The sequence below is a fragment of the Drosophila navojoa genome, chromosome 4 (genome assembly GCF_054131105.1).
Source record: "Drosophila navojoa isolate 15081-1374.11 chromosome 4, UAZ_NAV_1.0, whole genome shotgun sequence".
NCBI lineage: Eukaryota > Metazoa > Arthropoda > Insecta > Diptera > Drosophilidae > Drosophila > Drosophila navojoa.
This window is the reverse complement of record NC_142892.1, coordinates 15274995-15298457: the sequence shown is the minus strand read 5'-3', so window position 1 is coordinate 15298457 and position 23463 is coordinate 15274995. Positions and strand designations below refer to the sequence as shown.

General features: G+C 36.0%; 2 protein-coding genes across 2 annotated transcripts in view; one reads left to right on the top strand and one right to left on the bottom strand.

The window, feature by feature from the left end:
* Window positions 1–16083, bottom strand: part of nrm (neuromusculin) — a 234736-nt gene extending 218653 nt beyond the window's left edge. The window contains 2 exon segments of the mRNA XM_089259765.1: window positions 14459–14724; window positions 15875–16083. The gene's annotated coding sequence lies outside the window, so the exon portion shown is untranslated.
* Window positions 16084–19334: 3251 nt separating this feature from the next.
* Window positions 19335–22118, top strand: LOC149091434 (uncharacterized). The gene has a single exon (XM_089259694.1). It carries the CDS (start codon window positions 19496–19498, stop codon window positions 21875–21877), a length of 2382 nt encoding a protein of 793 aa, XP_089115820.1. The 5' UTR covers window positions 19335–19495; the 3' UTR covers window positions 21878–22118.
* Window positions 22119–23463: the final 1345 nt, after the last annotated feature.

The window sequence follows — 23463 nt, the reverse complement described above, 5'->3', positions numbered from 1 at the left end:
TTTATTTATTTTATTCAAATATATATTTTTCATTAGTTCACTATTATATAAGTTTTATAATTTTTTTTTATTTGTTGTTTATTAATTTTGTAATTATCAGTTGATATAAAAAAATAAAAATAAAAAATAAAAACCACTTTCAAGCTAGGCTATGTGTTGATAGTAACACCGCCAACACATTCACAATACCCTCACTGCATAAAGCGTATCAAATAGAGCAAATGGCAAAGGCAAAAACTGTCGCTGGATTTGGTTCTGGTTCGCCTTTTGCTGCCCTTTGTGGCTGCTGCGGATATTAAGGACATTAAATCCACATTATTCATTAGGTTGTTGTTGCTGCTGCGGCTGCTGCTGCTGCTGCTGCTGCTATTGTTGTTGTAGTTGTTGCTGGCGCTATTCAGAGCAGACAACGGACAATGGACAAAAGACAGTAGACAGCAGACAACAGACAACAGACAACAGAGACAGCTCTCCCAATGACAATCGTTGCTGCGTTCCAGCGTTCTTATTAAAGCCATTTTGGGCAATTCACGTGAACGTTGCGTATACGCCCCGTTGGCCATTGTGCGATCATCGTAAAATGAGTAATTGCCAGCATGTTTCAACGCATTCACATTAATGAGTGCCCACTGTGCGTGTGCGTGCGAGCTTGCCTGTCTGTGTGTGTGTGTGTGTGTGTGTCTGTATATTTGTGTAGATGTGCAGCATTTTTATGTTTAATCATTTTTCGGCGCCTTTTTATTACCTTTTACATCAAGTTCTTTGGCTCATTCTCTTTGCCCTAACAAGAACAACAACAGCAGCAGCAACAACAACAATTGCAAATTACAAAATCGTGACTAGCGTAAATTTTGGCCAATTTCTGGTATAGCCATAAATTTGCCATTAGTTCAAAGCTCCCTTCATCGAGCCGCTTGACCATGGCCAACAGAAATATTCGCCGCTTTGGGCCAGGCCAGAGCCAGTGGGTAAATTGTTGTGCGGTTATTAGTTTAAATAGCCACAGAAGTTGTTTAGTTGCGGTTTCTTTTGTATTATTGTTAGCTTAAATAGCCGCAAATTTGTTATAAATGCCTTTTCTTTTCTTATTCTGCTGCCTCTTCTTCTTCTGCTTCTTCTTTCGCCTTTTGTTGGGCATTTGTAGCAGCTTGCAATAAAGCACAATGCAACGATTAGCGCGAACAGTTATTGCCTTTTCCTATTACAGATGTTGATTATGTAGAGCATTACGTGGCAAAATATTTAGGGCGCCGTGGAGTTGAAGTTGACTGGGCTTTCGATAGACAGTGAATCGATAAACGATAGTTTTGTAATTTCAAATAAAGACTCAGCTGTGGAATTCGTTATATGATCCATATCATGCGTATGATAGTTATTAGAAGCTTGCTCTATGTAAGAAGTATACTTGGCTTAATTCGTTCGTTCTATAAAATTACCAAATCCCTAGCATCATTTGCCTTTTGCATCCATTAAACAAATGTTCGCTGATTTCTAAAACAAAAGGTTCTCTAATTCTCTAATCTATCTGCCTGCAACACAAGCAACCGTTAACTTAATCCATTATATATTTCCTTTCTATTATTTTATTAATTTAAAAAATATTTCCCAGAGCATACATCTCTTACCTTCATGCAGCTCTAACAAGCATCAGCTGTCGTCGCAAATGTGAAATGGAAATGAATATCGAAGTAGACAAAAGAATACAATTTACGTAACTAAGTAAACAAAACAGAGAGCAACAAAAAAAGTAAGACGTATGTATGCACGTATATGCTTAAACATTTTTGATAAAAGGCGAAAAAGCGAATGCAAGAGCTGACTGAAATCGAAACCGAAAATAGACAGACAAACAGCCAGAGAGACAGACATACAAATAGACAATCATACAGTCAGCCCGACAGCGTGATGGACAGAGAGTTGAGCAGCGCAGACAGCGGCAACAACACTCAGGTTGCAACAACATTGAGTTTGGTGTCCCTTGCAGGCAGCTTTGTTTGTATGTCTTGCACACTTGAATTGCTGCTCATTCAACATTCATTCACATTCACATTCACATGCACATGGGGAAAGGACTCGCCAGGACCTTGCCAGCTACAGCTACAGCTACAGCCAGTCACGTCCTGTCGCCCGAGCTGCCTTTCGGCTGTTGTTGCGGCGCGCCTCATTCTCGTATCGATATTCAAATATTTTCCGTTGACAGATTTCACAATTTTCCACTTTCATACCTTTCATTTGCTTGTGCCGCACATACACACACACACACACACAGAGAGAGAGAGAGAGAGTCGAGCTTTTCCTTTTACTTATTGTTCATTCATTCGGCGCACAGCTTCTTTACTTATGTCTTTCCGTCTCTGCCCCCACTGCCCGCAGTCTGTGTTTCCTTGACTGAGTATTTGTTTGCCACCACCATTTGGGGCTCATTGCGGGCCTAGAACAATTGATGTGTAAAACTTTGATTAGGTTTGTGCGGCCCAAAAATAGGCGTCAATTTTCGGTGGCATTTCATACGAAAAAATCCAAACAATTGCAAGCAAAGGACATTGATTGCCCTTGCGCATCATCTAAGCAGCTGAAAGGGTTTTATTTAAGGGCAGTGGACTAGACTTGAATGATATGGGAAACTCGATGACAGTTTGATTGCATATAGCAAAAGACCTGAGCGCAGGAGGAGCTTTAGTTATCAGCTCTTATATAAATCAAAGGCTTTTAAATATTCTTTTTGTGGCTGATAAAGAATGAGCAAAACTCTGCTTGGTTTACTGGGCCATAGAATTTTACTGAAGTAACGTAATATAAAGGTTTATGAAGTTATATGAGTATATCCTTATAGATATGATATGGACTGTTAAGGACTTTAGCTGATTGGAAGGCCATTTAGTATATCAACCACAGCTGATTGGTAGACCATTTAGTATATCAAAGCCCAAGGGCTTTTCCTTATAAAACTTTCATCAGATCTAACTAATTTTTGTGAATTTATTGGGCCAACTTCATGAAGGTTTTCGGCGAGTGTTTGATTAATAAATATAGAAATCTGCCAAATCGAGCTAGGCATAGATAAACACATATATCTATGTGCAGCCTATGCATATACCTGATTGTCAGTTTATATACCCAATCAGCAGCTGCCTTTCTATATATATATACCATATAGCCCAAAGCATTCTCGCATTCAGTTTATAAATATTGACATATAAAGACAGCTGAGCAATTATGTATTCCTCTAGAAATTTCTCTATCTATTTCCTTTCATTCTGCACATGTCATTGATAGTCAAGCTGACCTCCAATCCATTTGCCATGCCATCAATACGCCAACTCAACTTATTTATAACAAACATCTACAGCCACTGCATAAATTCATTTAATTTCATATTATTAATCAACAAAAATAAAAATAAAAAAGAGAAATGTTACTGACATAACTTTCAACAGACATACATTTCACATGCATATTTCTTCATAAAGTGTCAATAAAAATTAAGGCCAAAAAAACAATTGACAAAACGACAGCAAAATATTTGAAACGTATTTCAAATGATTTACATTTACCAGGCATAGCCTGTCAGTCCGTCAGTCCGTCAGTCCGTCAGCTGCTGACAGGTTTTGCCTATCAATTTTCATTGCATTGCAGTCAATTGAAATTCTTTTTGTTTCATAATTATGTTTTTTAATTACTTGGGCGAGACTTGTATGGTAAATTTAAAAAAATAAATAAATAAATAAAAAATAAAACATGAGTAAAATAACTCGCAACGAACAGACATAATTAATGAATTATGCGGCACGTTAATGTGTGCCATATTAACATTAAATTATAGCTAGAATGTATATAGTATATACAAATATATGCATATATATACATACATATATATTATCTGTAGTATCTGTTGCTGCTGCTGCTGCATTGCTCAACAATTATTGCCTTTTAATTGTGGAGCTGTTTAATTGTTTTCAGCTTTATTTTTATGAAATCAACAAATGCATTCAAGTTAAGCTGAGCGATGATTAAAATATATATACAATTTCATTTCAATAAATTTATTGTTTTTATTCAATTTTTATAATACTAATTTTATATAAAATAAACAGACTATTATTATTTTTATTAAATTATTATAATACTAATTGTATATAAAATAAACAGATTATTATTAAATTTTATTAAATTATTATAAGACTAATTTTATATAAAAAAAAAAAAAAAAAAAAAACAATTTTTATAATTTTTATTAAATTATAATAACATTAATTCTATATAAAATCAACAGATTCAGATTCATTTATCGTAAATGTTACATATACATATTAAAAAATATATACATATTTCAAATAATTTTTATATACGCCCCGACTTCTTTAACTTGCTCTCCTTTAACCAACACTCCCTCGCACACCCACGCTTGCCACCTTTCATTTGGGTATTTTAAGCTCAGCTAACATATCCATATTCCCCCTCCCCCGCTCCACTTTTTTTTTTGCCCACAACTTTTGCGCACCTTGGTCATATTTTCTAATTTGCTGCAACGCGCTCTCTTTTCCCATTTTGCTGCACATACCAAAAATATTTTTGTTTTTGCTGCCAAAAAACAACAACAAAAAAAAACAGAAAGAGAGAAAGAAAAAGAAATAAATAGATTTGTGTGTGTGTATATCCAGCAAAAAAAATATAACGCAGAGAAACATGAGGAATGTTTGAAATTCCACGCAAAAGAATGCAACGAGTAACATTTTTTTGGCTAGACATTTGCGTAGCAAGAGAAAGACGGAGTTTGCTCCAAGCCAGGTGACAGGGGCGGACGGACGGGCGAAGGGGGAGTGGCAAAGCGCGCATGGAGGGCATTTGGCAAAGTCAACGTCAACATGCGGCGAATGGCAGACGGAAGTTGTACGCAAAGACAATGACTAAGCACACCAGGCAGACGAAAAGCCAGAGAGAAACAAAAAAGAGAGAGAGAGGGGGAAAGGGAAAGAGTGAGGTGCAGGCAGCAAGACAGACGCATGGCTAACCGCAGAGTCTGGCTGCGAGACAGAGTGCGAGAGATGAATGCCAACAATATGCATACAATGCAAAGCCACAGATAAAGTTTTGTTTTTTCTAACCCGCTGCCCCCCGCTTTCCGTTTCCAACCATCCAACCATTCATCCCGCCCGCTGAGCGAAATTTCCTTGACAAACCGTTGTGCAAATGCAAATGCAACTGCAATGCAAACACACACACACACACGCACACACACTTGCACACCCTGCTTCTGGCTTGTGAGCGCAAATAAAAACATTCTTAAGGTATTTCGATGAACATTTGCATTGCAAGCTCTTCCCGGCAATGACTTATATCTATATTTATCTATGTACAACTTGACAGACAATAGCTGTTATCAGCCAGCGGAATATCGTTTAATAAGCTAAGGAAAGGAATAAGGTCCACCTATCAATAGAGACCGACCACGGTCTACTCTGAATGGGAGCAGCTCCTTACCTTATTTCGTATCAGTATTTAAGTTTTTAATATTAAAAATATTTTTATTTATAAATATAAAATAATATATGAATAAAAATAATTTTAAAAATATTTGTATAAATATATAAATAAAATTATTTTTCTACGAGCTTTAAATATATACATATTTTTGATATATCTTAAATTGCCATAGAACAAACAGTAAAAAGTAAATTAATAAATATTTTTATAATATACGAATACAAAAAAATGCAAATATTTGTTTAAATATATGAAAACCATATATTTTTTAATAAAACAAAAGGGTTACTGAAGTATCGAATAAAGCTTTAATATATAAAGATTAATTATATATATTTTTTAAATATTTTAAACATAGCATTCAATAATAATTTAATATATAAACGCATATACATATTTTTATTATATTTTTAAATGCATTAGAACATAAAAATAAAATGAAAATGATTAAATAAGTTAAAAGAAATTTGTTATGCCATTAAAAATAACTTGAAAAATAATAATATATTATATACATCATTGTAATATTTATCTATAATATTTACTTATTTTTTAACTATATTTTTTCTCTTGACCTCAAGCCAAAAATTGCATTAAAAGATTAACAAATTTTGTTACATGCTCTATTTTCCTGCTCACTTGCTGAGTAAAAAATAAAAAAACAAAAAAATATATATAGAACTGTGTCACAAAAGAAATAATCCACTCAATCTACTCAACATTGGCCCCGAAAAAAATCGCAACACACAAACAAAAAAAACAAAAAAAAAAAATAGATGGAAACTTGGCCCTTCTATTGAAGTAAACTGAATTTCGAATGGATATTTTTGCTGGCTATATAAATTTTGTGGGTGTGTGCAGTTCAATTAACTTTAGCCAAAAAACCACTAAAAACAACAAGAACAACAACAATAGAAGACAACAGCGAAAAAAAGCAACTTTGTAAAATGGTTTAAACTTTGGCATGCCAAGAGAGTTTTTTTTTTTTGCTGTTTGTTAGACAATGCACCCACGCAAATTGTGGGTGGTTTAGGTGGTTGGTTAGGTGGTTCGTTGGCTGGTTTGTTGGCTGGTGGATTTCCTCTTCTTTTTATGTTACAGACTATTCAGCATTGACATGCGATGTGGGCAGCACATTGTGTGCGAAAGCCAGGCACTGTAATTTGTATAGACATATACTTATGGCTGCCAGTGTATTTGCTGCACATGTTGTACTGTAACTATAACTATTGCTGTTGTTGTTGTTGTTGCTATTGATAAAAAGCGCTTTTTTATCAAATTACAGGTTTGAAGACTAAAAAGAGTTTACGAACATGTATATAGACTTAAATGTATAGACATTAAGCCCTTAACTAGTTTCAACCGCAATTTACAAGGAAGGAGCTGCATACATATACTCTACATGTCTTTAAATGCTCACGGGGCTGTTGGGTTGACAAAACCCTTTTTTGGCGCACACTTCGGGCCAATCAATTAACCTGACTCAAAAATGGGCGTGTCTTGTTCATTGTTTGGCCAAAGTGCGAATTTGATTGATATTTGACATTTATGCGGCACGTTCGTTAGGCTCCTTTCCATTTACACATATTGTTTACACGCCTACACACACACACACAAACAGAAACACACACACACACATAGAGTGAGGTTATATATGTATGTATGGAGCTGCTATGAGCGTGCTCTCCACGTCAAACAAACAATTTTCGACATTTCAACATTCATTAATCAAAACGGAAATTATGGGGAGTCGCTTTCCACACATACATGCATGGACTAAGCAATCCCAGCACTGACACACACACACACACACGCACACAGCAAATCAACAACAACAATGAGTGCAACTTTCTCGTTTGTGTGCGCTGGACTGTGACGTGGAGCGAAATATTTTCGTAGCATACTTTTCGGCGGCGGCATTTAATTGAAAAACGATGAATATGGCTGATAGAAGATGAAACAGGAAATAATATGTCGAAGATGTGTTGAATAAATAAATAAAAAATATGGAAATCAATAAATAATATTTGCTAATAAATAAATTATGTTTTAAGCAGAATAAATAGTTAATAAATAAAACTACAATTATATTTTAAGGAAATATATTTCAATGACAAAGCTTTAAAATATATACATATATATTTTTATATTTATATATATATTTTTTTATAATTATATTTTTCAATATATATATTTTTTTTAGATAATTTTTTTTTTTTTTAAATAAATTAAATACATATTAAAACTTATGCTATATACAAATGATATCCAAAAATAATTTAATATTTCATAAAATATAAAATAAATTTAACAAATCACCAATATATTTAATATATAAAAACACATAATTTTATTAAAAATAAATAATTTAATTAAAGTCATGTTTAATATATAAAAATAAAAAATAATAACAAGAAATATTTGGAGGCAGTAATTTATATACATTTCTTTAAAATATATATATAGAACTCTTCGAGTTCTCCATATCTCTCTCTTTCTGTGATATAAACAGTCTCTAATACTCATTTCCAGCTCTTTCTCTTTCTCTCCCTCGTTCCATATATATCCCTCGATTTCTCCCTTTCCCCCTTTTACTCTTTATATATTATCTCTCTCTCTCTCTCTCTCTCTCTCTCTCTCTCTCTCTCTCGCTCTGTCTTCCTCTCTTACACTCCTTCCCACTCTCTGTATCTCTTCAGCTGTCTCTCCGTCTCTTCCTCTCATTCAGAAATTCATTAAATTTCCCATCGTCCTATCGCTTTAATCAATATCGCAAAATACATCCCATATCCCGGCTTGTTATAAATTGCTTTACATTAAACAAGAATTGATTAATTATAAAGCTCGAAAATATTTTCTGTTTGAGTGATTTTTAATGAAAAATCAACGCGAAAATTAACGCGAGGCGGCGACGAAGTGAAACGGCCAAAAATTGAAAATTAACAACTAGAAAGCGGGCCACACACACACGCACACACATACGTATACAGCGAGCTACCAATATTGGTGGCGACCGACTGATAAATAGGCCCAGTCCGCACGCTGGCCTCTTGGCCAGAGTGTTGGCCAAATCGGCGCAGCACTAAATATGAACTGGACGTAGCACCCGCTGGGTTTTGTGCCGCACAATTGAAAACATCGAAACACACACACACACGCACGCACACATGCCCGCCCCTCTCTTGCCCTAGATGCATGCCATTAATAATACGCTTACGCGCTTTTGTGTGGCCAAAACTTTGCTGCGCCCATGCCTCATGCCACATGCCCCATAGCTCATGGCCGCTAGCCGCATAAATGCACCAAAGTCTATATGTGTGTGCGTGTGTGTGTTGTGTGTGTGTTTGTGTGCTTGTGTATGCTTGTAGCGCTCAAAGTGGAGCACTGCAGCCCCTTGCCCGAGGCTGTTTTTTGCGGCTTGTCATACAACGAGTCGACCAGTTTATATACATGCATAAGCACACACAAACACACACACACGCTATACATGAAATGTAACATAGCTTGCTATATGTGTGATATATAGTATATATATTTATATATATTTAAAGAATTATTGAATCATTGCATGGCAGAACTCGACTTGAAGAGCTGAAACTCTTCTCTGCCTAGGAGTATATATATAATTATATACATGCATATTAAAAAGTACTCTAAGTAACTATTCAATTATAATAATTGTATTTATTTATATAGGAAAAAAATACTAATTTTTCAATTGTAATAATAGAGTGCAAACATTTTGCATGGCAAAGAGCGAAAGGGAAGAAGAAGAAAAAACATATACAAGATATTATAGGCCAATGAGAGATTAGAGAAATTAGTTATTCAACAATAGATAGACAACTATCGTTACCCAACTATATCGATGGCTATGAGAATGTCGATAGTTGAAGTGAATAGCTTAGGCAGAGGAAGAAGAACAAGAACGTGATTTTAAAGTAGAAAGCAGAGAAATTTAGAAGCAGTGCTGCGGAAATATTATGATTGAGTAAATAAATGAAGCTTCCCACAAAGAAACCCCTTTTTAAAGTAATGATAAATAAATATAAATAATATTTTATAAAGCCTTGCTGAAAAGTAAAGCAAAATTCAAGCTTAATAATCTGCCCTAGTAATTACTCAAATACTTTCTAATAGATTTATGTATCATCCTTAAGTAACGGAAGTTTGTGCGACACTTTGACCAATAGTCCAAAGTACATGCACTTGCAAAATGTTGCCTAAAAATAATTTCTTTTCACATCCTGTCAATAAAACAAACTAAGCACCAAATATATTTGACCAATGGCAATTATATTCCGATCAGCTAAGGGCACAGCACTTGAAGCACTTCTGCATACATACATACATTTACATAAATATATACTTCGATATTGGTAGTCAAACATGAGTGAAGCACCCTTCTAAATGCTGGCACAATCCAACCAATTTGCTCTTCAATTTGCCTCCATTTTCGAAAGTTCGCGTGCCAAACGCCACAAATCGATTTACATGACAGCAGAACAAAAACAAAAAATAAAAAAAATAGGAGAAAAAAGAGAGCAAAGAAACCAAACGAACTTTGGGAAATGTGAAAAATTACAAAGCATAAAAAAAAAGAAAAATGACAACAACAAAAACAGGAACAACAGTTAGGCAATGAGAAAAAAAAAACACACTCACACACACACAGGGAAATGAGGAACATTTTTGAGGCGCTGTTTTTCGATTTGTAACAATTATTGGTCGTTACGAGGCGCAAAACAAGCAGCCCAATTTCCTTGCACACCACCAGCCAGCCAGCCAGCCATCTACCGTTACCAGCTCCCGTCGTGGCCCCAACATCCAATAGCTGCCTCTGCCCCCGCCCCTTGAGCAATTATTGCACATTTTTGTGGCATACTTTGCGGCTGACGGCGAGCACGAATGCGCCTACATGGCCCAGGACCCGACCACGCCTCCGCCACTAGCTTCACCTCCCCTGGCTGAAGTCAACCACGCTAATGCTTTTGAAATAATAACAATAAATATTATTGACATGCAAAATTGCCACAAAATGTCAGGGAATATTTATAACACGGCAGCAACGACAACAAAAACTCCAATTTTAGTTAATATCTGTTTTTGTTTTTTTTTTTTAATTTTCATTTTACTTTTAGGTACTCTCACTAAGAGTATTGCATTTTATTTGATTATATTTATTTTTATATTTTATTGCAGCTGTTGCCGTCAGCTCCATTGAATTTATTAATATATTTATAAATATTTAAAATATTTTATTGAATATTTATTATTATATATGTATTTCATATTCAATTGCTAACATATATTTATTATGGTTTTACATATTTATATAATTTATATTATTCACAAAAAAAAGTCAAAAGCACGACAGTTAAAATCTACATATATATTTGATGGATATACATAGAAAAAATTGAGGCAATGCCACTACTAAAAATAAATGGTTGTATCTATATATATAAATATATTTATTAAATTTTTTTATTTATAATATATATATATATTAATACAAAATTAAAAATATATATAAATTATTATTAATATATATATAAATTATTATTAATAGAAAACATTTATTAAAAAAAAAAGTATTTATAAATTTGCTAATAATATATTAAAACAAAAACAAAATTAAAAAAAAAAAAAAAAAAACGTTTATATTATCCGTTTTATTATTTACAGTAAATAATCATACAAAAATAATAATAATTATTTTGTATAGTTCATCAATGCAATATCTTAAAAAATAAAAAACAAATAAAAATCTCAATATATATAATTTGAGCGCTTTAGAGCAAAATACAAATTTTTGTTTTAAATAAATAATTAAATCAAAGAAAAAAAAGCTCAACTAATAAATATGCCAAAACATATTAAGTTCTCTACTAAACTTTAGTCAATATGCCGTATCATTTTCATTTATTTATTTTTAGTTTCTCGGCCTTTGAACCTAGCCTAGAATTATCGTTAATTGATTTGCCGTCAGCTGCTGTAATTATGTGAATAATTTGAAAAGCATATTTTGTGGGCGTTGAATTTATCTCTTCTTCTTTACGCCAGACACAAATTTCGCATGAATTTTTAATTGAAATGCTCGCTGACATTTTTATGGCTTTTCGTTAGTTTTTGGTCGCGCATTTTTGGGCCAAATGTGTTTTTCCACTTTATTTATCGAAATTTATTGGCATCGCTTATTTGGTTTGGCATTGTTTAAGTGGATACAATTTAAAATTCAATAAACTTCAACTACAAAGCGCCAACCAGGCATTGGTAATTGTCCTAGCTCACTCTCACTCTCTCTCTCTCTCTCTCGCTCTCTCTATCTATCTATCTATTTATCTATCTGTCTATCTTTTACTATGTTCAGCTCTCTTTATCTACTAAGCTGCCTAGCAGCTGTTTCTCTATTGCAATTATTCAACTATGCTATGACTGCTTTTATGACAGATTTTATTAGAATTTTGATTTATTTAATAAGCTAATTAAATTGTTATATAAACTAATTGTTACTTTCTTTATAAAATGATTTTTTTTTTTAATATAAAACATTATTTGTTGCAATGCTTAAAATATAGAAAATTAAGTTATTTAATTATTAGTTAAGTTATTTAATTTTTCAATGTTATAAGCATTGAATAAATTCTCTATTTATCTGTTTTTGTTTTCATTTTAATTTAAATATTATCCTTATATATATTTTATTATTTCTTATGGTATATATTTTAAATAAATATTTTAAATATATATAAATATTTTAAATAGCTCACTTAAAGTAATATAAAGTCATATATATACATTATATTACTTTACGTGAGTTATATGAATATATACATATATAATTTAGATTTGTGAATATATACAGTATATATTTTTCAAAAGTACGACAGAAACAGCTTTTATTATCAGCTGTGAGCCTACAATAGAAAGAATCAATCAAAAGAAAAGTCCAAGCTTAGCATTCTATTATATTTTTAATATTCTTTTAAAGCCATCAATAGAAAATTTCTTTATATTTATTCAGTATTTGCTCAAGCTTAAATTTTCTAACATTTCTAGACGGCAGACAGAGGCACCTGCTTAAAGGTAAGCACGCTTTACGCTTTTGCATATCAATATTTTGCTCTCCATTTTCATAGACATATTTATGCCTTTGTTCGTATAATGCTGGGCGAAAAAAAAAAATACTCCACAGCAAGAATTTTGTACGCTTCTTCAGCCAAGGGACAGACAAAAGCTGTTGCAGCTTACAGTAGTTGCTGTAAATATTGTAGTTGTTGTTGTTGTTGTTGTAGTCGCTTATTGTGCTGTTCGGTTGCATCATTTCCATCAACATCAACATTTTTTTTCTTCTGCTGTTGCTTTTGCTTTTGTATCTTGTGCAGCACTTGAAGGCGCTTTTCCACTCGAGCAGCGAGCTTTTCTTTGGTCGCACTCGAGCGACGCTTCAATTCGCACTTCACCTGAAGAGTTAGAGAACACCCGCACACCCGCCCATCCGCCACCCACCACAAATGACAATCGAAGGCTGCAGCTTACAGCAAAACAAAAGGAGAAGAAAAAAACAACAGAAAACAGAAAACAAAACAATTTCCCTAGACGCACCTACAATTACACATATTTTCCATCTCCATTTCCAGCAATATTACCCCCCGCCCGCCCTATTTTTCATTTGGCATTTTAAAGTGTTTTTGTGTTTAATTAAAATACTTTTCGCACTTTGGCTTTGTTGATTTGCAATTGCTGCATTCGCTGCTGTTTGCTTCTAGCTGATTGACTGACTGAAACTTTTGCCTCTGCTTCTTCCTCATACTCTTCATACTCTTCCTCTTTTCATTTATTTTTTATTTTCAAATTTTATTTTGCAACTCGTCTAAAAATGATTCGCATTCTTTGCCAACTGAAAGTATTTTAATATAGTTTTTTTTCTCTCACTTAGTTTTCGGGCAGCTCGCTTCACATTGGGCTGCACTTGCTGCAGGTATTTTCATTAAGCTCAGCAGACTCTTTGCTTTCGGAGTTACTGTTGCTGCTATGTATGCATGTGTGGGTATAAACGTAAGATATATATATATTTATATATACAGCACAGTGCTCATTCAAGTTCACTTAATTTCATTTCATATAGAGATTTTACTAGTATATCTTTTGCTCTCTGATTTTAACTCTGATTTAGTTTCATATTTATTTATATTAAATGATATATCTAAATGTACCTTATATATATTTAACTAAAGTTTTATTGAATGTAATGCTGAGCACACTGCATTTTTTTTCTTTTAATGTTCAAATTGCCTTGAACTTTTATTTAACTTGATTTTCCTATAAATTTTCTATTTCCGTTTCCTATAAACTTCTCTGCATTGCATGAAGCACTACTTCTAATAAATATAACTCATATATTAGAATATTTTAAATTTATTATACTATTAATATATTATTTATATTATTATATTATTAATATATTATATTTATTATATTATTATTTAATATTTATTATATTATTAATATATTATTTATATAAAATTTTTATATTTATTTATATATTTTCTATTTATATATAGTAAACTTTTGACATTAGTCATGATTTAATTTTAATTGACAACTTTTGCCAAGCTCTATTTATTTTCAAATATAAATATATATTTTTTTTATATATAACTTCACGATTAAAAAATATATACATATTATATATATTTATCAAATAATTTTAATAATTAATATATATATTTTAATTATTTTAATTTTTATATTTATACCTAATTGAATTTGAGTTTTAATTTTACTTTTTGCCCCAGCAAAATAAAAATTTTAATATACATGATCACACATTTCCCTTGATAATTCTTTAAAAAGTCTTAAGCTTAAAAATTCATTAGTGTTTACATTTTGAAAGTTCTATTTTAATATATGTATTACCAATATATGCACATAAATATTTTTAGTAATATTATATTCAGCTTCAACTTACCCATAAATAACAGCTCAACAAATAATTCGTTGTCCTCGAATTGAATGGAATTGAGTTGAATTGAATTGCTTTTATTATTGTTTAAATAAATCCGCACTTGTTTTTAATTGATTTATGCTTTTTGATTTTATTGACGACTTGATTTTATTTCTTCAACTGCACACACGCATTTTACATACATATTGATAAATACATACACATATATATATATATATATATATATATATTCTTTTGACTTATTTATGAGTTGCAAGAAAATGTGGCAGCTGCTTGTTGGCAATTATAAATAGAAATAGGATTTCCAAATAAACAAAACTTTGGCTTAGGGAAAGAAGCTTAGAAAACATTAGTGAGTAGTATAATCTCTTTATAGACATATCTAGGAGCAGAAGTTGAGCAGTTTAATGTCTGCAGAATGTTGCCCTAAAAAGAAATCTTTTCTGGATTTACAGCCAGCTTCAAATGCTGACTCAGAGCTTTTAATGCAGCTAAAAATAAAGCTAAATTATACAACTTGACTGCAGCTAGAACTGATATCCAGCTGTCTAAGATGAGTTTAGCTAAGAAAAACTACTAGATAAACTTCCAGATTATCTAGAGTTTTGTATAAAATTCTATTACAACTGTTATAAGCTATCTTAGAGCCTCCAAAATCAAATGTCAAGAGTAAACATTTACTGATTAAATTAGTTTTGATAGATCTACATTATATCACGAATTACAAACTTTAACTTTTATATATGCTATATTAATAATAAGTATATCATTGATATTACTGAATATACTCCAAAAATACTCAAGTCAGCTGATTATATTCCTCCAAAACTTGTCTAGCTATAGAGAACTATTTTTGCCATTTTTGCAATTAACTGCTATTCTTTAATATTCTTTCTGTTCCCTTCATTAAAAAAAATACAAGACAAAATACATAAAAATGTCCTTAAATAAATCTAATTTAAGCAACTCTTAAAATTTATATTAAATTCTTAAAACGCAGCTGAGTACACCTCTATTTTCTAGTATATTTCTAATCAAGTTACTATTATAAACTCTCTGTGCCCTTAATTAAACAAAATACTGGCAATTAAGAAGAAACCTCGTTTTCCTTTGCCTTGCATAAATCTAGTCTAAATCCTTTTTTAAGTAACTACACATATATTTCCCAAGTTGTACAGACTCTATTTGCCTCTCAGGCTGCCTGTAAATTTGGTTAAAATTTTTACAAATTTTCATAGCACACTTTTCGGCTGCGCTGCCACAAGCAGCTCGAGTGCATCAAGCGGCACAGCTGATGCGGCTTTGCGAGTTGTTTCGTGTGCGAGACACGTGAAAAAAACAGCTGCCAACAGCCAATGAGATTTGTTTAGCACTTGACACTTGGGCGCTAAGCGCATTCGCTTCGGTTTTGGCATTTACCGTTGCCCGCCCAAAACGTTTGGCTCTTCTTTGTTTGTCAATTGTGTTTCGCTCTGTTTTTTGTTTAGCTCGATTTACACGCAGTTTTTGGGCTCTGGGCTGTGTGAAGAGATTCGCTCGGCCGCTTGCAAAATTTCAGTCACGTCACGGCGCTGGAACTTTTCGAACTTTTCGCTTAAATCGTTCGTTTGCAACTGAAGCGACTATTGCACACAGCTCGCCCAATTCGCTGCACTCGTTGGCGACGACGATGACGACGACCAGCAGCCAGCCAGCCAGCCAGCAGAGGCGACAGCAGCAGCCGTAGCAGCAGCAGCAGCGGCAGCGGCAGCGACAGTCAAAGGCTTCCAATGCGATACGAAGCTGAGGCGAATGGTTAGCCCAAAAGCAAACAACAAAACAGAGACATAGCGCCGGCTGCCGTTAGACGCATTCGTGAACTCTGCCTCGACCCATTGCCAAAGTGTTCCGCTGCGAATGCTGTTGTTCAAATTTACTTATAATTGTTATTGATATTTGTAAATAAATATTATAAAATATTTAAAATATTATATATAAAATATAAAATAACAAATATTCATTTCACATATTTAGCATTTATTTTTGTCTAATAAATGATTTGTTATGTTTTTGAGCTCAACAGAGAAAGAGAGAGGGAGAAAGTGAGAGAGCGGGCGTTTGTAATGCATTTGGCGGCGTGCATTCTTGGCGCTCTCTCTCCTCTCTCTCGTAATTTTATGGCGCTCTGAATGCTGTTGCACATTCGGGAAAGGCATTGGAAGCGCCTGGAAAGTGCGGCCAGTTCAGGAATTTATACGAATTTGCAATCACTTGACAGCGAGCAGCTGTGAAGGATGGCAGAGGAATGGCTGGAGAGCGAAATGCCGATTAAAATATGGAAAAGGAAATTTAAATAAATTACTATTGCATTAAAAATAATAAAATAAATATGACTAAACTTAATGTTTATATTATTAATTATTTATAGATTTCTATGTACAAAATTTTAAAATAAAATTAGAATATATAAATAATATTGACAAAAATGTTAATGCATAAATTTGAATTTATTTTATTTTATTTATTTTTTATAATTTCAGATATATCGATAAACAGATTTTAATTCAATTTATTAAAATTTAAATTAATATTTTGGCCATTTCGTATAAATATAAAAAATAATAATTTATAGTTAGATGGAAAGAAAAATAATAATATATATATATTTTAATTATAGCTATTGTTCCCTTCATTATATGCGACTCATTTAAAATAGCTTTCATATGTATATTTTTACATTCACAATTTTATTATTCAAGCTCCCACACATACATATATATTTTCAAATATCTAAACAAAAGCCGCCTTCCAGCCGCCGCTCTCTTAAGTAAACAAAAGCGCTCTCTTAAATGCCTTGCCATAAAATGCCTGGAAGCGTTCTTCCCATGTTTCGCAATGCCAAAACGTTCTGCCGAAGTTGCCATAAAATTTCCAGCAGCGCCTACGCTCGCAGCGCCTAACATAGGCGTGCTCACACTCACACTATCTCACCCGAACTACCTCTGTCTCTCTCTCGCGCTGTCTGTCTGTGTAACAGCGCTCTGTTGCGCTCCTGGAATTGCTTTGCTCCACATTTGAAAGCCACAAATTGCTGGCAGCTGACACTTTCGAGTTGTCATTCCTAACTGCACGCGCCCGGTCGGCCACTCGAAGGCGCCACCCGGCGATTTACGAGCACGAGCTGCGTACGAAGCGCGAAAGCCAAAAGGCAAACGCTGTCGGCAGCCGCAACAACAAAAACAAGAGCAACGGCAAAGGCAACGGCAGCTGCTGCTGCCTGATGATGAACCTGCCTCAAGATAGAAGCAAAGCAAAAGAAAAAGAAAAAACATGCCGGCCGGCAGAGCATAACTGTTATATGCGAGCTCATATTATAGCGGTACTTTGGCTGCGCCTTTAAGCAGACTATGCAATGCCATTGATAACAGTTGTTGTTGTTGCTGCTGCTGCTGCTGCTGTCATTGTTATTGTTGTTAACGGTAATCAGCTTTCCATTTCGCCTCACCCAATCCATGCCCCCTCCCAGCCCTGACCATGCACAAGCGAAAAATTTCATGTTCATCCGCTGTTCCATTCCAATGCGTAGCGTAACCATTCCTCCCCCTCCCTCATCTCCATCGCTCCCTCTCGCTCGCTCGCGCATGGAGCTGGCCCCAAATCAATTGCTCGCAACATGACTAAAATCTTTTGGCTACATGAAATTTGTTTAGTGTGCTCTGCACTGGCGCCCAGCGGGGGCGTTAGGCCAGCATGGCAGTGGGCGTGGCACGGGATATGCCCGATGGACCGGGCATTGATTACAACTGCCAATTTTTCAGCTTGTTGCACATTTTGTGGCGTATTGTGTTGCATGTTGCACGGAGAGCAGCAGAAACTGGAGCTGCCGTCGCGCTTACAGCTTGCACTAGCTGTAAATGGACAAACACCTGCGGCAGGTAATAAGAAATGCACAAAAAAAAACTAATTATTGACGTGCATAAAGAAGCAAACTGGAAAGCTAATTAGTGTAATGAAGCAATATGAATAAAGATTGAGTTATGGAGGGAAAGAGACGTAATGCGACAGAAAGACGGCGACAATAGGCAATAGAGATATACTAAGGGCTGCACTTGGTATCTAGCAGATACAAAAGTAGGAAAAGTATCTTTAAGATACTTAATTAACTTTTGTTATGCATAGTTGATATTTTTATATTCAAATTAATTTACTTAAGAAGCTAGAAAGCCAACTCATTGTTAATATACGAAATTATCTCAAGGGACAATACAGATATATCTATAAAAAGGTCAGGTAGCTGAGATCTTTGAGATACTTATGCAACTAAAGATGCACAGAAGTATCGACTAAATAAATATATACAAAAATTTTAAGTAAATTTAAATTATATTTGGATTAGACTAGAAATATCCTTAGATTAGATATAGATAAAGTTTATTGAATGCTCGGCTATAGCTGTAATAAATATTTTATGAAAAAAAAAATAATAAAAAATACCAGCAACTACAAATAAAATGAAAAAATATGATAAATAATCAGAATCTAATGAAGATCAATGCCTAAGTACAGATATTTATTGAACATACAGCTGAGAAAAATAAAATAGCACCACTTGCATACTCAGAGTTTGAGGAGTTCTGTATATAATTTTGAGAGAAGGTATATATTATTTGTAGCTAAGAACTTAATTTTTATATAGTATATATTAATATTTTATTTTAATATTTTATATATTATAACTTAGCTTTTTTCTTATCTTGGGAAAGAAAACTTTTTAACTTTCCTCAAAAAATAAATACCACAAGGTATTACCTCAAACACCGCTTTATGTTCCTAGCATTCCTCCTATAAGCCATGCCTCTTGCGACTGGGCTACGAGGCTCCGTTCAAGTGACAAGGCAAGGCTTACTCCATGTGGGACAGGAAGGGGCTTTCAGATTCTGGCATTTATGATTTTTCGGCTCCTATCAAAATTTCGATGCTAAATGGAGATAAAATTCAAGCCCAGCCCAAAAAGCTACAACCCCAAAATACTGAAAGCCCCGAAATACTCAAACAGAAACAATGAAATGGTGCTGGCAGAAGCCGAGCCGATCTGTTTGCAATGTGAGCGAGCCGGAGCCCCGGACGGAATGCTCGCGCAGCTACACCTGGATCAATGACCAAGGCGCGGTGATGAGTCGCCAGCTAACGGAGTACGAGTGCCAGCTGGAGGACGATGTGCAGAGCCTGCAGGACTCGCTCTTCTCCATATCCTCGCACTATGCCAGGATACAGTTTCGCTTGCGGCAGATTACCACGTCCTCCGGGCAGGAGCGTCTGTGCCTGCTGCGGGAGCTGGAGCGCGTCATCTGCCAGGGCATCGATGCCAATCAGCAGGACAACGAGCTGCCCAACCTGCGATGCGACTCACGGCGATTGGGCAACGTGCGCCGCAAGCAGCGTCAGATCATTGGGGATCTGCGCAGTCGACTCGTGGACCTGGCCCAGGTGGCGGATGTGTGCTTCTGCGCCGAGACCGACAGCAGCTACGAGTCGCGCCGGTACTGGCAACGCGAGGAGGACGACGACATCTCCTGCTCCTCGAACGAGGACGCGCACGAGAGGGACTGCCAGTGCATCGTGTGCCGGGAGAAAGCCACTGCGTTGGCCCGCCAGCGAGGCTATCTCTCGGAGGTCTGGGATCCCGACGCCAACAGCGAAGATGAGAGCGACGATGACGAGCTGGAAACAATGGAGATGAAGAAGAAGAAGAAAAAGAAGCGAACCAAGAAGCGAGAGAAAAAGGATAAGGATAAGAAGAATAGGGAAAGCAAATCATCTGCTAAGGCCTCCAAATCCTCCAGCTTTAGCAATTCACAGCAGAGTGACCCCCAAAGGACCAGCAAACGGAGCTCCAAAACGAACTCGCTGCGCAACACTTCTGCCCATCAGGAAAAGAATTCGACGAAGTCTAAGAAGTCCGCTGCATCATCGCGACACAGTCTAAACAACTCGAGAGCCCAGCCAGCGGTTAAGGAAAAGGAGAGACGTCGCCAGGACTCCAGTGCTCAAAGGCCGAACAAGCTCAACAACGGGACTCAGAGCGTCAGTCGGCGTGGTCCGCTGAGCTCCGCAATGCAAAGTCCCTTTACCAGCAGCACAAAGCATGTGACCTTGCCACAATTTACCGCCCAGGAGAAACGGAACTCGTACCGTCAACTGGAGTCTAAGAGATCGCGACATGGGGTTAAGGAATCGCCGCGAGGCTCTCTTTTGCAGGCATCGAAGAGTGAGACTGGCAGCAGGCAAAGTCGAACTAACTCGAATCGTTCCACTCAAAGTTCGTGCCATCTTCCAGCTGATCCAGTTGGGAAGAAATGCATGTGCTGCAATGGAGGCAAGGACCCATCGGGCCAGCAAGCTAGAGCTCAGGATTCGGCTGGTCAAACCAACCTTCAGAGCTCTAGACTGCTGTGCCCCAGCAATTCCTTCAATGAGCGTAACGTAGTTCAGAATATGTCTAGGACTTGTGCCAAGAACACTTCCAGTATGAGAGCCTGCAAGTCCTGCCACACCTACCAGGACACTCAACAGATCTCGGTTGAGCCCATTAAATGCACAAGGAAATCCTGCCTCAAGTCGCAGCGCAGCCAAGTGGGCTGCTTGAAGAGAGTGAAGTACAAGTTCAAGAGTGAGCCCAACTTGTGCTACGAATACTCCGACGATACCGAAATCGCACAATTACGAGCCACGGCGAATTGTTGCTTGCTGGGCGTAAGCTCGATTTGTGGAGGCTTCATCAATCCAACGAGATCAGACAACAATTATTATCACTGCAACTCTCCAGCTGAGGACGAGCCTAACGTACCTGTAAAGCCTGAAATACCTGAGAAGCCTAAAGTACCCAAGAAGTCTAAAGTTCCTGAGAAGCCTGAAGTGCCTGAGAAGCCTGAGGCCCCTGAGGTGCCTGAAAAGCCTAAAAAGCGCAAAAAGTCGGAAAAGCCCAAACAGTCTGAAAAGCCCAAAGTGCCGGAAAAGCCTAAAAAACCGGAAAAGATAGAAGAAGAAGAAAGCGATTGCGAAGCAGGCTGCAAAACAAATGGTAAAAGAGAGAGCAAGAAAACCGAATTAACTGAGAAAAAGAGCAGCATGAATATGAAGTGCAAATCCTATGCTCAGCTCTGCTCCTTTTATAGCCAGCCAGCAACAGAGCTTATCACGAGCAAATCGGTTGAGAAATATAGGACTAGCTATCCAGTTTATCCCAGCTCTTCCAGTAAACATGGCACGCTGCAGAACACAAAGTTCGGGCGACGATTCTGTAAGCTCATCTGCTCAACGCTGCGCACGCAAGTGGAAGATCAAAATGCTCAAAGGAAATCTAGGGCACAGGAGAAGAATCAAATTAGTAAGCCCAAAGACGATGATGATGTTCAAAACGATGCTAGGGAAACAACGGCCTGAGCACGTAGCTCTGGAAGCAAGTAAAGCGATTCCATTTATGATCCTAAGTTATTTTAAAACACTCTCAGAGCTCAGCAACTTCTTCACTGAATTTTGACAATGTTTTAGGATAGCTTGAGATTATACTAGATGACTTGCTTTCATACTTTTATGTGGCCCGATAATATATATTTTATAGAGGGCTGTTAGGTAAAGCGTAATGAATATGTGCACATTTGTTAGGAAAAATAAAAATAATTATATTTGTATGTTTAAGGTGGAATATATGCGAGGGAGTACTGGTAAATATTTTTGGGAAGTGCAAGTTCCACTTGGGTGAGTTGTCTTAGGAAAACTAAAACTTTTATTTTTGACATTGCAAAGGTTATGTTAGCCAATTAACAAATATGGGACTGTCTTATAGATTTTCACCTTCTCTATTACCAGGATATATTAATAATATCTACTATTTATATTGCAATGCTACTCTTGCAATATTCACTCCTTGATCATACTACAAATCTTTCAATGGAACTCAGTTATACGGTGATTATCTTTAATATAAGTTGAAATAATATAAAAATTAGAAGCTCTATAGTCTTACGTAGTTCGTGCAAGCTGAAGCAGGTAGTTTTTGGCCTTTTATCTACATTTACATCTATATCAACATTAGATAAAGAGCGATCTATGGGTATAGCCAAAAATGATAGCGGCATGATAGAGAAAAATAGGATTAAGACTTAAGCTGACTGACTCATTTCTGTTTATAATAAGCCTGAGTCTAATATATATGAAATCTATATAATATACAAACATCAAAGCTGTCCAGCTCCAAGATATTCTTCATATATATACCAAACTCATACAAAACGTCAAGCCTTCCCCTTTGTAATATTCATACCTTAACGGACTTCATTTAGCTCTCAACTTTCGTTCAATTATTGCCAAGTACAGTAAATCTCTGACAACACCAAAAATTTGATTGACTCAAAGGCTGCCTGTGAGCTGTACCAATGCCGTACCCTTAGATGCTGGCTGCTTGCTGCTGGCCATGGTCATTGAACCCGCACAGCAGCATCCCCTAAGCGGCGCTCTCGACCAAGGCTAACACACAATAAGCTGATGCTGAATGAAACCAGTTTTTGGCAATTTTCCGCGCATATCCAAAGTACTTTTTGCATTCGGTCTGTTAGGTAGCAGAGCATGCCGTACCGTACCATACCGTACCGCGACGTGACCCGTCTAAAGGGCCAGATCGTGTCGACCTGGCATTTCGAGGGTTGTTTTCTCATCTTGGCAGCAGCAGCAGCAGCAGCCGTATTGTTCTCGCCGTTTTCCCATCCGCTTCATTCATGAGTGAGCCGTGTCTCTTTGAGGGCCTCTTTCTAAGTTGGTCTATATCATACCCACATCTGGCTACCCCCCTCACCGCGCCTGTCCCATGGCGCATGCGCTGCTGGGCTTATCTTTTGTCTCATTTGTCGACTGGTTTTTATGACGCCTTCCGTACCAAGTCCTGTCCTGCGGGTCTTCATCGTTCTCACTCTCTCTGTCTCTCTCTATCATCTGTGTGCGCCTGACATCTGGCCAAATGTGTGAGTTTGTCA

Bases quoted from the DNA above. Each gene is read 5' to 3' on its own strand.
- LOC149091434 (XM_089259694.1), top strand. From the start codon at position 19,496: ATGAAATGGTGCTGGCAGAAGCCGAGCCGATCTGTTTGCAATGTGAGC.